This window comes from Phalangium opilio, unplaced genomic scaffold, assembly GCF_054372755.1.
Source record: "Phalangium opilio isolate 3A_F unplaced genomic scaffold, DU_Popi_V2 ptg000070l_1, whole genome shotgun sequence".
NCBI classification, from domain to species: Eukaryota; Metazoa; Arthropoda; class Arachnida; order Opiliones; family Phalangiidae; genus Phalangium; species Phalangium opilio.
Window position 1 is genome coordinate 4338185 of NW_028324182.1, and position 15665 is coordinate 4353849.

The window sequence follows — 15665 nt, forward strand, 5'->3', positions numbered from 1 at the left end:
CGAACCCTATCCAAACCCACCTAGCTCATAGTGTTTCATAACGGATTAAATTGATATCACGCTGTTTAATCATATGGAGTCTCTCTCTCTCTATAACATATTGCAATCTGGTTAGAACTTTACTTGGCTTACCTATAGCCAGAAGTGAGATGAGACTAGAAGTGAAGGGCTCTAGCATTGATAGTAGATCCTGGCACTAGTGAACAAATTTGAGGATTTTATGCCGCTTCCCACGCGCCTATACTACTGAGAAAAAAATTGGTCGAGTGCCAAAAACATTTCCTACCCCCTTCCCCTCAACCTAAAGCGGCCGAACACGGACGCGGCTCCTTGAATCTAGTTCAGCCATCTACCACTGCGAGCGTCTCACGTTTTGGAGGGGAAATTCAGAAACCGCTACTAGAGGGCCAACCGTTCCTGTGTTATCAAGAATATTCACTTTCGCCGAGTGAAGAACTTGGTTAGCTCAGTACTTCTGGTCTCATCTCACTTCTGCTATAACTAAGAACGAAACCAGCAACCACTTCGGGCCGGGAGAGGGGTACTTACTGTTATCTTGAGAAGCTAAAAACTAGGAACATTTTTAGCCTCCGGTTTATTGCACGAACGACTTTTAAATAAATAATAAAAAACATTTAAAACCCCAATTTTTTTCGTAGCCAAGGCTTAAGACTCTTAAAGAAGAGAGAATCCACCCTTCTTTGATAGTTGCCTGGAGAGGAATAACAGTTTTTCTTTTGTATTTAACTACACGCTTCATCATGATGTTTGGGCGGAATTTTTAAACAAACGCCAAGGCCTATAAAGGCGATGCAATTCAAAAACAAAATCTTATAAGTATTTTTTATATTCCTGATTTTAATATGATATATAATGATTATAATAAATGGGGCATCACGTGGCCATCAACTCTCAGGCCCATTCACGTGCGAAGCTACTGGCAGGCATGAATGTATTTATCCTCGCCACAGCCCACGCGCAAATAACTTCAGTTTGGAATTACAAGGCTAAAAATATCTCTTATGGATTTATATAAAGCATTCAGCGGTCTGGTACAGTTACCAACCACTGTGGGGGAAAAAAGGCTTATATCAAAGGTAAATCCCGCGGGATCAAGATCTATTATATAGCAAAGGAGCTTACAGGGGGGGAAGTATTGGGTTGGGTCCCACAACCTATTCAAGCGCCAAAGGCAGACATCGCTAGATTGAGTTCCGATTCCTAAATCCCGCTGATCGATATCGTGTCGACTCGATTCTTGATAGAGAAGGGAAGAAGAGTGAAGAGCGGAAAAAGGATGCGGCCCAGATTCGGGCACTCTCCAAGGGATGCAGTTTTAGAGAAAATAATTTGAAAGTTCTTCATTTCTTACATAAGGGATGAACAATGTCAATTGAAGTCACCGTAAGAACCACCATAATTTTATTGTCCCAAATTTGAGAGGATATTGTAGATATTTTCTGTCCATAACCTACTAGCGCGGAAACAACGACAAAGGTGTGGTATCCCCACTTCCTCGTGTTACTTCCGGTGACTTTAGGTAAAGCTTGGTGAAACAGGCGCTGAGAAAAAGAAGTCATGGAGCCAGCGTTAGAGTTTTGAAACCAGCATTTAAAACTTTCCGGGTATAGAGCGCTCCGTTTTGCAATTGGCCAACTTTTCTTATTGACAAACACTCCGAATGTATGTTGACCATTGCAAACTAATTATTCAATTTACCATTAAATATTGGCACGAGTTTAATCTAAAACTAATCCTTTCCTTGAGCCCTTCCTTCTTTAGAAGATCTTCTCGAAAGCGTATATTTCCGAATTTCTAAGATACTAGAATTAAAGCCTTTTAATCGTAGACGCTCTTTACTCTTTTGGGGTCCACCGAGCACCGTATCATCTCTTTGATCGTCCACATACCCAATCCCATGGCCCTATTCTCTTCAAAGTTCAAACCACTCTGAGGAGGTCTCTTCCGAACAAAGGATCTAGTTCTACACACCATACATCGAGCTGTATGGGCATTTTGCAGGCCACAGTATATGCCGAACACCTTTTTGAATTCAATTCGAGTCTCGTTCAGGGCTTGCCTCATTATATCTATATATATTATTCAAATGGTATACTGGTCAAATCTGCTGAATTCAGTAAAATCCTTATACGCTCCATTGTTTTCAAAGAGATATCCTTCAGCGTCTTATTCCCACTTGAAATTAGGCTTAATAATTAAGGTAAAGGAACTTCAAAGAATATCCATTTTACTCTCCAATTATCGCATCCATTCATTGGTCGAGACCAAAACTTAATCCGTTTATACCTATCCTCAAAGTAAATTAAATTAATTAGACTCTGATTAATATAACTAGTTGAAAAGCTCATTATGGATGTATAACTGCCGCTAGCATATAAATTTGATAAAATCGTTAAGCGTTACTTGGAATTTTGTTTCCATTTTTCGCGCTTCAAAAATACAGTAATATTCGTTAAGCCTTTGAATTTTGAAAATGCGCGCGTTCTACCAATTTATGTCTCGTGATTAGTGAATACAAGATTTTAAATTAATATTAGGTATACGAAGCCGCAACTGATTCGCTATACTCGAGTTTATGTTTTCATCAGGGATTTAAAGTTTTAAATATTTTTAAACAACAATAGCTGCTTAGCCTCGTTTAAAGTTCACGTTAAGTAACTCCCCCTAGTGTAAGCTGGCACCTGTTGTTCTACGGAAATAGGTCTTAAATGGCCTAAAAATAACCCGGAGAATGATACTAAATAGATACCCGATTGATTTCTTTGGAACTCTTGGTTATCGATCTCTTCCATCTTTCTCGAGACTTTTCTCATCAGCTAGTTTCTCACACACTCCATTTCTATTTTAGCAGCGCAAGCTCGCGGCCCATCTCATTTCTAATTGAAAGAGCTTAAAAAGAAAGAAGGGACATCAAGAGGGAATGCTCAGTGTTCTCAGCTCTGCCTCTATCTTTGAAAAGAGGGAAATTAATCCTTTTCTCTCTCTCAACATCTTTTAAGAGTGTGCAGAGACTCGCGAATTAAGAGAGAGAGAGAGTGAATGAGCTAAGAGTAACTCTATGAGGGATTAAAACCTTTTAGAGCTTTTATATCGAAGTTTCTTTGTTTTTGGCCGTAGAAAGTATATCATTTTCCCGGATCTTGAATCTCTTTCGTATCTTAGAGAGGAATCTTTTGCTTTAAATGAAGAGAAGTTAGGTAAGCTTATATTTTACTTACCCTACAGTTTCCACTCCGGGAAATAAGGGCTCAGGGAGGTCAGATCATGGATATTACAATCCCTATTGGGGACGAGAAAACTGGACTAATGGGTCTTTGCACTTAATACGAGGGGATATTAGGATTCTGGAAATTCAAGGTCATTCCATACTGGTCATAGGTATGCACGCTGGGTAGGACTTAAGATGTATTCCCCTAAGCTCCCCGCGTATGCTAGAGCTGCAAAAACTATTTCTGGTCCTCTTTAGAGTTATAAAGTCCATGCGGGTAAGATAGAGAGCCTTTTGCCTAGTTGTCCGGCCGAGTGATTCCGTCGGTACCGCGCCCATTGTTTTTAGCTGACCTCCCTCAATTTTCCTGATATAATGTATTTGGTGGCATGCCCGCATCATGGCGGGAAGCCCCAAGCCGGGGGAAACCCTATAGACTTTATACAGACATGTAGTAGACGCCAGCTCAGAGGGTCTTCGCTTTAACTCTTAACTCAGCGGGTATCCCGGGGGTGTATACTGACCTAAGTCACTTGTCAGCGGGATGGACATCTCAGAATGGTTATATTAACACCTTTTATGCAAGTCCAGTTCAAATAGGCCAATGGATCTGTTGATCAGAAGGATGTTATATGATGTGAAACATATTTAGAACGGTTTCTTGACCTTAGTACCTGGAACGTTGGTTGAACCAGGTATTTCTTGACCTTTCTACCTGGAACGTTGGTTGAACCAGGTATTTCTTGACCTTTCTACCTGGAACGTTGGTTGAACCAGGTATTTCTTGACCTTTCTACCTGGAACGTTGGTTGAACCAGGTATTTCTTGACCTTTCTACCTGGAACGTTGGTTGAACCAGGTATTTCTTGACCTTTCTACCTGGAACGTTGGTTGAACCTGGTATTTCTTGACCTTTCTACCTGGAACGTTGGTTGAACCAGGTATTTCTTGACCTTTCTACCTGGAACGTTGGTTGAACCAGGTATTTCTTGACCTTTCTACCTGGAACGTTGGTTGAACTAGGTATTTCTTGACCTTTGTACCTAAAACCTTGGTTAAACTAAGATTTCTTGACCATTGTACCTAAAACCTTGGTTGAACTAAGATTTCTTGACCATTGTACCTAAAACCTTGGTTGAACTAAGATTTCTTGACCATTGTACCTAAAACCTTGGTTGAACTAAGATTTCTTGACCATTGTACCTAAAACCTTGGTTGAACTAAGATATCTTGACCATTGTACCTAAAACCTTGGTTGAACTAAGATTTCTTGACCATTGTACCTAAAACCTTGGTTGAACTAAGATTTCTTGACCATTGTACCTAAAACCTTGGTTGAACTAAGATTTCTTGACCATTGTACCTAAAACCTTGGTTGAACTAAGATTTCTTGACCATTGTACTCGGAGCATTTAAAGTGCAACCCAGAAGATCTTTTTAGAGTTTTAGTCCCATAATCCTTTTGTCCACGTCCAACAATTGCTGGACACAATTCCAACTTCTTGAAATGTACATCTTTTCATCAATAGGCGATTATCCGTCAGCGGGAGTTGGTGGAGTAGCCGCGGAAAATGGCGAATTGAGCGGGTTTTTTTTCCTCCCCGCCTTTGTCTAGAGGTTAATGGGCCTTGAACGGGTTACGCGCCGACGACTTTTATCCTTCCTTTTCCTGTCCTTAGATGGCACTACATAATTCCTCCTCTCCTTTTAACGCGTCGCTTCTTGACCAAAAACGTCCGCGCCCACCCCATTTTCTTACCCTCGCCCTCACCCTTCCTCCCATGTCTTCCGCGCCATTAAAACTGACCCATCGTCCCTCGTCTCTTGACCATTAGATCTATGTACCATCTACCTTTACAGTAACACCTATACCTATATTGCTTCGTAGATAAAAACGTCAAATAGCGTTAACATGGTTCCTTATTAAAGCGAAAAGAGGACGCGTGCGGTTCGATGTACTCTTGTAGATCCTAATTAAGAGAAGATGCCTGGGCCGGGCTTCGGATATTGCTTATTTGCGGGACACCCCGTTTATTGCAAGGTGGCTGTGCTTGGATATTAGGATTTATTATTGACATCCCACTTTATGCAGTACTGCTTTAACCAATAGTATTTTGAGCAATTTTCATTGGAATCAAGTCAAATTTTGAAAAGAAGAAGTGTTTGTTCCACCCAAAACCGCCGAGATAAGTAGCCTAGTACGGTTTTTAAGTCATGGGGTCACGAGGTCAAGCGTCAGTCCTCAACTTAGAGCATAGGGTGTTTCCGCCAGAGTAAAAAGGGGGAAGAAATAGGGGGCGAAAACCGGTTTTCAGGTGATGTCAACATGGCGTCCTAACGTGGCCAGAGCGGGCAGCCGGCAAGGGGAGGGGAAAGGGGGAAGGTAACTTGACGTCACGCGCAAAGACCCTATTGTGAAAGGCATTTCATGTGACAAAAGACGGGCAATCAAACATGGATACATTTCCTTACCGGGCTTAATTTCCTCACTAGAGCTTAAAATTAACGATTTCAAATTATTCCACGTTGATAAATTAATAATAAATAAATATAAATATATACTTGAGCCTTCTAAACCAAATTTAAAAGTTAATACTCTATATTTTAATGCATTTCAACTATTAAAATGTTTCCTATATACTTATATATAAATTTTGGAACAAACAATAATTCCCAAAAGAAAATTGTTTTATCATTAATTAACACTTCGTGCATATTTAATTAGACTGTCCCGGTTTTCTATTAAAATTTTCTGCTAATTATAAAACTAAAAAAAAATAAAAAACAACGTTCCTGGGATCTTCCTATAGGCATCTGATCTCATATTGAATCTAATTTGTATTTTTGCGTTAAGACACGCATTGACCTTAGAAACTAATCAAGCGTTTATTAATAAAATTATGTATTCCACGTTTTTACATCCCCCCTTTTAACATCGAATGTTTTATATTTAGAATATATATTTGTTTTAAACGTATTTTAAAGAAAATATATGCTTAGAAGTTTCCGGTTTTTTTTTTCTTTCTGGAAAAACGTGTGTGGGGCAAGATAGTGTTTGTGTTTATAAATAAATAAAATACCTTTATAAAACGAGATTTTATTGAAAGATAATATACGATTTACGATGGATCTTTTTGGGTTATAAAATCATCTCTTAAATTTAACATGGACATCAGTGTTTTATTTATTAACTTAACGCTTCCTCGTTTGGAACGTTTTAAACGAAAGATTCATTTTTCCAAAAGTGGGTTATGGCAATTTTATTTTACTCTTTTTTATCATCGTGATGAAAATAATAATATGATTTTATGAAAGAGACGAAAGAATGATCGTAAATTGCGTATTTAACGTCCGCCTAAACAAGCTATATCGCTGTAAAAAGGGTAAAGTCGTGAAGGGCTAACGCAAAGACGAAACAAATTAAATTTAAATAGTGTCTATATTGTATTTTTCTTCGTGTGAAACGTCCTGTTGGTGAATATTAGGCTTAGTGGTAGTATAGAGCCAGCCTCCAATGTGACGTCAGTTTATCTTCGTAAGTTCAGCCATTAACATTAACATGATGTCTATGCCACTGAATGTATCTCAGACATTCTATGATAATTTAATTCATTATAGGACATGAACTAATGAAGCTTAATCTATCTGTATATATATTGACCGTTTCACTAATCACGTGACTTTACTCTCTCAAATCAATCGTTACAGCGCGTGGAATTTCAATATTCAAAAACAAAGGCTTAGCGAATAATGTATTGACAAAGCACGTGACATTTCAATTTGCTAAAGCGCGCGAATTTAAAAGAAAAAGCAAAACGAGGCTTAACGAACTATAGTAGCTAAGCCTAAATTTCCGTTTCTTTACAAATAACTCCCAACTAATCGCAAATTTAACCAAAACTAACTTTCCATACAATTAAAATTTCCATTTCTAAAACTATACCGTAAATAGGGGATATTTATTTATTTGATTCTTGTGTGTAATGAAAAACGGCTGATTCACCCCTCAATATTGTAATGAGTCATTATATTCTCAAAATACAATACGTCAGTATATTTTGGTTTGCGGAGAGTGCGGGAATTTTTCATTTTTCTAACAAGAAAACGAGAGCGTGGGCGTCGATCGTACCTCGATCTCCCTGACTCTTATAACAATCACTTAAGGTCGTTTTTCAAAAACAATGAAATTAGTTCAACCTCCTCGAATTTTAAGTAACTTCGACTTTAAACTTTCGCGTCTCATTATAATTGAGAAAACTAGAATAAATGGGTGTCTACAACCGGTACTCGCGAGGAATTATTGTACCGGAAGGGAAAATGGAAAATTCAGAATGGCACTTATGTTTAATAAGAAAAAAGGAACGCCCCAAAAATCTAAGAAATTATACCTTCGAGGGTCCTTGGCTTAGGAAAGATTTTCTTCAGGGATTTTTTTCGCGACGTAAAGACGAGTCGTTAAGCACGCGAGTGTGAGGGAGGGCTTGGATAGTAACGACTAACTAGAAGTAAGATGTTTTCGTGTAAGTTTCCTCCAAAATTATCACACCAAGAAGTGATATCTAGTTTACTAGGGAGAAGGTATAAATTCGCCACAGTTCTAGCTTTATCTCCAGTCCAAACGTAGGTCCGGAGTTAATCCCCGCCGCCTCTAAATTACAACCAGCATCTCATTGGTTCTTGAAAACTCACGTCAGCTCGACGCGAATGACGAAAATTCCTTATAGAGAGCTTTCAGTTGGAGGAGGAGCCGAGTCTCGTGACGTAATTTACGCTGCCATATTGGTGTGTTTAAAGCAGGGATGAAACTGACACCACCCAATATGGCTACCAGAACAGCGGTAAGACTTGGGAGGGTGTGACGTACTACTATCCCATCTGAAAGCTCTCTATTTTCCGACTGAGAGGAGGCGAAATAGCCCGGACTCCTTTTACGTTCCCCGTTGTATTTTGAAAGGGGGACTGGGACTATACTTATACCTCCTCCCTAGTAACACTAGATATCGCTTTTTGATCAAACCGATGCCTTTACGAGTTCATAAATTCATAGGTTTACTTCTACTAAGGAACTTTTAATAAAACAAAGGAAAAGAATAAAACCATCTGCAGTAGGTTTATGTCTTTGAGATTCAATCTTTTCCCGCTTTTTTTCTTTGCCTTAGTTGGGAGGGGAGGGGGGGTCTATGGAACTTATGACGGAATCTCCGTGGACCTTAGAAAGACAGGGACACCCGGGCTTGGCTTTGCCTTGGGCTCTGGAGCATTATATCTAAAAGAGAATTACGAAACAGCTGAGCCTTGTTGGAGGGTGGTCCGGGGGGGTGGGAACTATATAGAAGGAAGGTTGAAGGCCCCTGGGCCGTACTTGTAATATAAAGGTGTCGTCGCTCGAATATATAAGAGGGTGCCCCAAGTATGACAGCCAATAAGTTGAAAAGCATCAATCATTTTTCGTATAGGCCTTTGAAGATGATGCCACTCTTCAGGATTGCCCCGTAGTTAAGCCTCGGTCCACCACCGAAAAATAAGTATTTGACAAAAACCTTTTCTTACTCGTAGGCAAAAATAGGCTTAAGAAAAGTGGCTGACTCGGCAGAAGCGAAAATAGGCCTAAAAACGACAGTTTTTGATTCGTTTTTAACATATGGCTCAGACATAATCGTTGAAAGAGTTTGAAAGAGGTCAAAGTTGAACTATTTTTGGGGTTAAATTAGGATGTACTGTGTTCTGAAGTTGTCAGTTTCCAATAATAAGAATAAAATTGTGTACTATTTATAAATTCCAATGATCTAGGCCTATAATAACAAATAACAGTATATTTTTTAACTATAACCACATAAAAAAACATAATTCAAGACGTGATGACGTTAATGGCAACTGACGTAGGTATTCAAATATTTAAAACAGTTTTTTATAATTCCCACCCTTGCCAGGTAAATAAAACACCTGTACCATTTCGAAAAACACAGAAACGTTTCATCCCATTTTGAAGTTTTACGAACCTCGTCACTATTTTTTCCTAGAAAAAGCCGTACAATACGTAAGAAACGCACGAAAACATAGGAAACACTAGCGCATTCAGCAGGTAGTTGTAAACCTACGCTGCGTTATACTTCAAATAGCGAAAAATAGTGCCTTTTTTAAAAAAAGATTTATAATTCGATCGAAATTATTCATTGAGGAGTTGACATATAATTCTTAGATTAATAACATGAGTCATTATCGTTTCTCATCCTTTTATTTCTTTAAAAAATAGGTTTTTTTAAAGCAAAAACTCGAGAAGTCGGAACTTGGAAGGCCGAAACTGCGCCTAGTTGTGGAAGGATACACGTCATTCGCTTCCTCACCGTTGAGTGACGCGCCCCGCCGCCCAGCGGCGTTTTTGATTCAAATATTGGCTAACGCCAGTCGGTGCTCCGCTTCGAAGCCGTGAACTAGTGCTCGTTTGTCGTCTCCGCCGCGAGTTGTACGGCCTCGTTTTCCCGCTTTTCCTTCGCGCCTTCCCCGAAGAAGAAAGTTCATCAACGGCCACCGGGCTATTGTTTTACTACCTCTTGGATTTTTAATTGAGTTTATTAACGTCGGAAGACTACTTAACCTGTGTTTATTTTGGATTCATTGGATTAGTGTTTTAAATTACTTGACACAATTTTCACGATGGGAGTTAAGAAGAGAATTAAGGTTTACATTCTGGCCTTCGTCCTAGTCTCTGCTGGTAAGTTGAAAGTTTTCTTTAAAACCAGTGGCCCCAAATTCAAGACCGGATTGAAAACTTGTTAGATCAAAGTTCAGTGGGAAATAACGTACTAATGAAGAATTTTATTAAGTATTATTCGACCTTACCTTACAACCGGGCAGATAAAAATCCAAGCTTACCGGTGCCTTGGTTTTTTACGTTTCATTTATTGCCCTGTTGAGTTCAGTGCGCTGATAAGATAAAGGGGAACATGTAATTTACCAAAAATATAGGTGTAAAATTAATTTGAAAATTAACCGTCACGCAACCGAGCGCCGACGAACTTTCCGGTTTAGGGTGACTTTACTTTAATCACGTGTTTGTCATGATCAAGTTTTAATTAATATTATATAAAAATATATCAAACTAAATTCATATTGAGGTGGAACTATATTTAAATCACCGGTCCCTTCATTTCATTTTTCACTTGTCAAAATGGCACAATAGCCCATTTCATCCGAACCTTCAACTTCTCCTTAGATTCTTTATAAGGGGCTTCTCATTTCTACCATTGAAGGCAGCCGGGTTGTGGGGTCTAATAGCTAGCAGTTTTTTCAACATTCTTATAAGATTTCTTTGTAATTTTAGTAGCTTTATTGTAATATTACGAAGAAATTTGAAACCAATTGCATATCTGTGAGAGATGGTCTGAAAAAAAGCCCGTAAAAAATATACTGAAATTTTGTATTTTTACTAACTATCCCGTCCCACCGAGGCCCGCCAATTTTTATTCACCGGGGAGGGGGGCCCTTTTTAAAACGTTTCGGCAGGTATATAAAGAACGGGACGCCATTATTTCGCGGTTAAAATTTCGTGCGGGAGCACCATCAAGGTCATTTTACAGCATGGCTAGTGTACCTCCCTCCCTTCCCCAAAAGGCAGAAAAAAATTGTAGCGTTTTTTACTCAGAAATACATTAAGCCCTTTTGTGAAAATTCGAAACGGTCTAGCCTAACTCGGGACCACGGCACGTAGGTAGTCCACGGTAAGCAATACTAATGGTCTTTAAAGCAATAATTTATTCTGTAAAACTGGAAAAAGTTTTAAATAAGAAATGTGGTGCTTATTCCGGACGTTCAAATAACCATCGAAACTTCATTGATGGTTTTAGATATTTAAGTATTTGAATAGATCTTTAATTGGACTAACAAACAAGTTCAAGCAGGCCAAGATCGAGCCAAAATTAAGAAAGTTACGGATGTTAATTTCTAAAATAGCTTCCCGTATTGCGTAAATTTTATACTGCATCATAGTTTCGTAATTAGTCAGTCGACCGTGACCAGGAAAGATAGTCTAGAAAAGCCACTATTCGCTACACTCACACCAATTAGAAATATGATCATTCCTGGATTGCGATGGTATAGTAGCAACTATATGTAAAGATGTAACTGGATATATACAGTTTCGGTTGGTTTTTCATCAAATTTCTAAGTTAATTTTGAGGGGCGACCCGGTTTTAGGCTATGATATGTTCGACCATGACTCCCTCTCAGAATTTGTCATCTTTTCGTAGCGGGAGGCCCATGGGACGATCTAGGCGACAAATTTATACTTATGAATTATATTAATTCCTAAATGAATATTGAAATAGGCTTAAAATCCTAGTTTACCGATAGATCTCGGTGTGTGTTTGCGGTGTTTTAGGCCAGTTTCGAACAAATTTTAGGTTGGAAAACGTACATTCATTGGGGTATTGAATACATTCGTGTGTTTGCGGTATCATTTTTGCTATATTTCATAATTTTTCCTTTGCTAAGTGACATCTCAGAGTAATGAGTTTGACACTAAGGAAGTATGGTTATGTTAGACCGTTGTTTGTTATTTTAAAAACGCGATATCTCGCTAAATATAGGGTATTGACATTGAAAACTTCGTAGGAAATATTTAGGGTGTTGAATTGGTGAAATAAGAGGCCTAAAATATTTATTGACAATATCTGATTTACTAGTGTTTATTGGTTTTATTTGGTGTGGATTCCTATAGTTGTAAATTTGACAGATCCTGTCACTTAATTTGTAAAGTGTAACTTTAGAAGTAAGATTAGTTGCTGGGGAGTTTTTAGTCGCGTCTTCTTATCTGTATAGAAATTTTTTAACCGTTATCCCAACTAACGTCATTGTACCAGAATTTTACTCGTAATCTGTTCTGCATTGTACTATAGTAGTCTAAACAGGGTTTTTACGGAACCTGGATAGGCAGGATTTGAAAAAATGTTAGGTAAAAACTTAAGGATCTGAGATAAGTCAGGGATTTATTTTTATTGGTCATGAACGTGTTAGCAGTGCTAAATATGATCAAGTGGGCTCTGATAAACACCTAAAATTAATAAAGGATGTAAATAGTGTGCTACAGAAATTTCCTCTCACGTTTCTTAACTTTAACTGCGCTTCAGGGTTGTACCAAGAAGCGATATCTACTTTACTAGGGAGAAGTAATATGATGCCTAAGTATTCGCGCGCCATAATCCCAGCCCCCCTTTCAAAATACAAGGGGGGACATAAAAGGTGGCATCGGGCTATTTCGCCTCTCCTCAGTCGGAAAATATGCTGGTTGTAATTTAGAGGCGGGGATTAACTCCGGACCTACTATACGTTTACGTTTGGACTGGAGATAAAGAGCTAGAAATGTGGCGCCAATTTATACCTTCTCCCTAATAAACTAGATATCGCTTCTTGGTTGTACCTAAATTTCGGCGTTATCTATTTAATCTAGTGTCATACGAACCCTGACAAAATTTATAAAGTGAATCGAAAATAATTTCCTTTGTCCGACCTCTCGGAATATCAAAAGTTGTATGAAAAAGTACAAAAAAGAATTGGCGTTGATCTGACGGTGCTGGGGTTAAGATTCCCCAGGCATTTTTGTGAGTGCGGGGGTGGTTTTGGCCCCCTAATCATAATAATAGACGCGTAGGCGAGATGGCTGGCTCTTAACGCTTCCCTGGTCAGCATCAAGCAGACTTTACTATAGTTTATCGTCTCGGGGGGTGGATTTTTGTGCCAAAATAGTGACGCTGGAGTATTCGAGCGACGCCGGCGTTTGTCCGTTCATTGGCCAAATAATAGTTTTCACTCGAAGCCAACGCCAACGCCAACTTCAATCTTTTTTTGCATAGAGAGAGAATTGTAGTGTAGTCATCGGCAGGTGCGATTGTTACCCCCTCTTGTTTTTTTGGCCAAAAAAATAAAACTTTGTTCCCAAAAAAATTGTTGTTGGGTGCATCGATGCGCATCACCGGCTTCCCTAGCTAGCTTCCTTCCTTTTCCACCTTCTTCACTCTTAAAACTTTGCTGCTAGTTTTCTCCTCCTAACCACCACCCCAACAAATACTTCTAACTGACGTTTCTCGTTAAACTAAACTTTACTAAAGGGATATTAAACGTCCCGTGAAAGCTCCTTTGGTTTGTGGAGTCTTAAGAAAAGGTGGTTAAACCAAAGAGAATGTACCAAGAGGAGCGGAAGCTCTAGCATTTTTTGGTAGCCCGAGTTTTACGGTTCTAGTTCCGGTGAGTCACGTGATCGCGAAATTCGCGTCGTCTATTCCGCAGTCTGCTAAAGTAGGGTTAGCTTCCTTAGATCAGACAACGATGTCGTTTACACTATGGGATGGTTTAAAAAATGTTGAAGGTAAGTTAATAATACAAAAATATTACAATTTAAAAATGTATTTACTTTTCTCTCGAATACTAGCGCATTTGAGCGCATTAATCAACTGTTCTGTAGCTTCTGTTAACACTAAGACTCGGCTCTAAAATTTTCTCGATAAGCAGACGTCATATTCTAACCAGTGAGAGGTGTAGCGAATAAGCCAATCACGAGAAACCGGATGTAGTTCCCTAAAACTCAAAGCCACCAATTTTAAAACTCTTGGCAAAGGCTAAAGCTTCCGCTCCTCTTAGTATATTCTCTTTGGTTAAACAACACTCCACCTGACTTCTCAGAACAGTATAGAGTGTTTTCAGTTATTATCCTATAATTTCACGAAAGGTCCTGTAATATCGCATATTTTCGACTTAGTCGAAGTTTTCGTATAGTTTAGCATGAAATTTATCAAAATGTAGCTCTTTTATCGAGATCACATTTGACTAGACCCCGTAATTGCGGAGCTCCCTTCGCTCGCTCAGGATTTTTTATTTTAATCTTAATTAAGTTCCTCTTTTCAAAGAAAAATCCAATTTGTTAAATTTTTGAGAAGCCAAAATAGTATTATACTAGCTGTTACCCGTGGCGTTGCTCTCGTGTAATAAGAACTACCATGAAAATGATATAAAGAATGGGTAGATTTTACTGATTCGACTAATATTTTTGCAGCATCTAGGAGCGAAGGCACTCGGCGTCTGGACATTTTTTTTATTATTTTTCACGTTGACATTATTCTATAAAGAAGGGTTTTACGTTTTTGACCGCCATTTAAAAAGATGGCAACAAATCGAACCCGAAAGACAATTCAACCCGCCTATAGGTTAAAGGAAACCAGTGTACTAAATATTTCCGAAAACGGTTGAAACGCGCGGACTTTGTTGCATAGAGAAGATTTTTTACGTTTCTGGGCGCCATTTTTTAAGATGGTGGCGGATTGGAAAAATCTTTCTTAGTACGCGCCTACTACTTATGAGTAACTTTCTTGCAAATTTTCAGCCTTCTAGAGCAAACGGTTTGGGCTGGGCGTTGACAGTCTGTCAGTCATTCAGGCCTTTGATTTATATAGATATAGATATAGATATGAGCATTTTTATTCCTATATTTTCCAATAAAAACACTTTTTTTTTCTAATATGAAATCCTATAATTACGCAAAATAATTCCCATTTTACATGTAAGGAATTTCAATTTTTGGCAGGGCTCCCTACAGCTGATATACAAAATTTGGTGGGTATAATTATTTTTTCTTCAGTATCCCTTGAAAGTTTCCCCAGCGAACAGATTTTATGTATATTTTTTTCGTGAGAGAGGTGTTCTCTCCTCTCCGAATCGCATCAGAAACAGAAAGAGGGGGTGAAAGTAAGGGATGGGGGGTGGGATTAGTATTTTCCACTGCACGATGAAGTTTGGATGCTGGGAAATAAGTATATTTTTTATATTTTGGAAGCCCAGTCTCTTACATAGTTGAGGGGGCAGTGTGTTTAGATTCTGGTAAGATTCTTGGCAAACTGCGGCGTGTATAGTTTGGCATTTTTCTCTTTTCCCAAATTCTAACTGGTAGAAGAGAGAGAGAGAGTAATGCCCCGAGTTTATAGACAGGACGAAGCATCCATGACGTCACTTGAACGACAAGACTTCATGGATAGGCTCTTTTGGCTAGGGTCCCACTATGCTAACTACGTTACTCTTTAAAAAATTTGCTCTCTGGTACATTATAGTTTTTTTGTGGATGGTTGTTGTCAAAGTGAATCCTTCCTCTACTACGGTGGTTTAGGATTTGGATTAGCAACGTGCTATTTTTTTAAATTATTGGTTATTTTAAATTTTGGGGTCGAAAATGCGCCTATAACGACTCAAATTGGGTTGCTAGGAGCAGGGTTGTAGGGTCAGGGATGGCCTGGAATATTCAGGGAATTTAAAAATAGGCCAAAAAATAGGACTGGAAAAGTGAGATAATTTTACTATATTGGGGAAAATTTCTTGTGTTCCAATGTTAAAATTGCAGAGTTGCCTTATATGTTTTAAAATAATTTCCAGACAAATTTTGTTTACCAATAAAATG

General features: G+C 38.6%; 1 protein-coding gene across 6 annotated transcripts in view; it reads left to right on the forward strand.

The window, feature by feature from the left end:
* The first annotated feature begins 9600 nt into the window (after positions 1 to 9600).
* The window catches only part of LOC149661166 (fasciclin-2-like), a 37844-nt gene continuing 31779 nt past the window's right edge, over positions 9601 to 15665 (forward strand). For 3 of the 6 annotated variants that reach the window (XM_089842558.1, XM_089842560.1, XM_089842561.1), the window contains exon 1: positions 9611 to 9941. In XM_089842558.1, coding sequence (XP_089698684.1) covers positions 9884 to 9941 — 58 coding nt within the window. In that variant the 5' untranslated portion in view covers positions 9611 to 9883. Of the gene's footprint in view, positions 9942 to 15665 lie in introns of all 6 variants that reach the window. The other 3 variants (XM_089842557.1, XM_089842556.1, XM_089842559.1) reach the window with 3 other exon arrangements.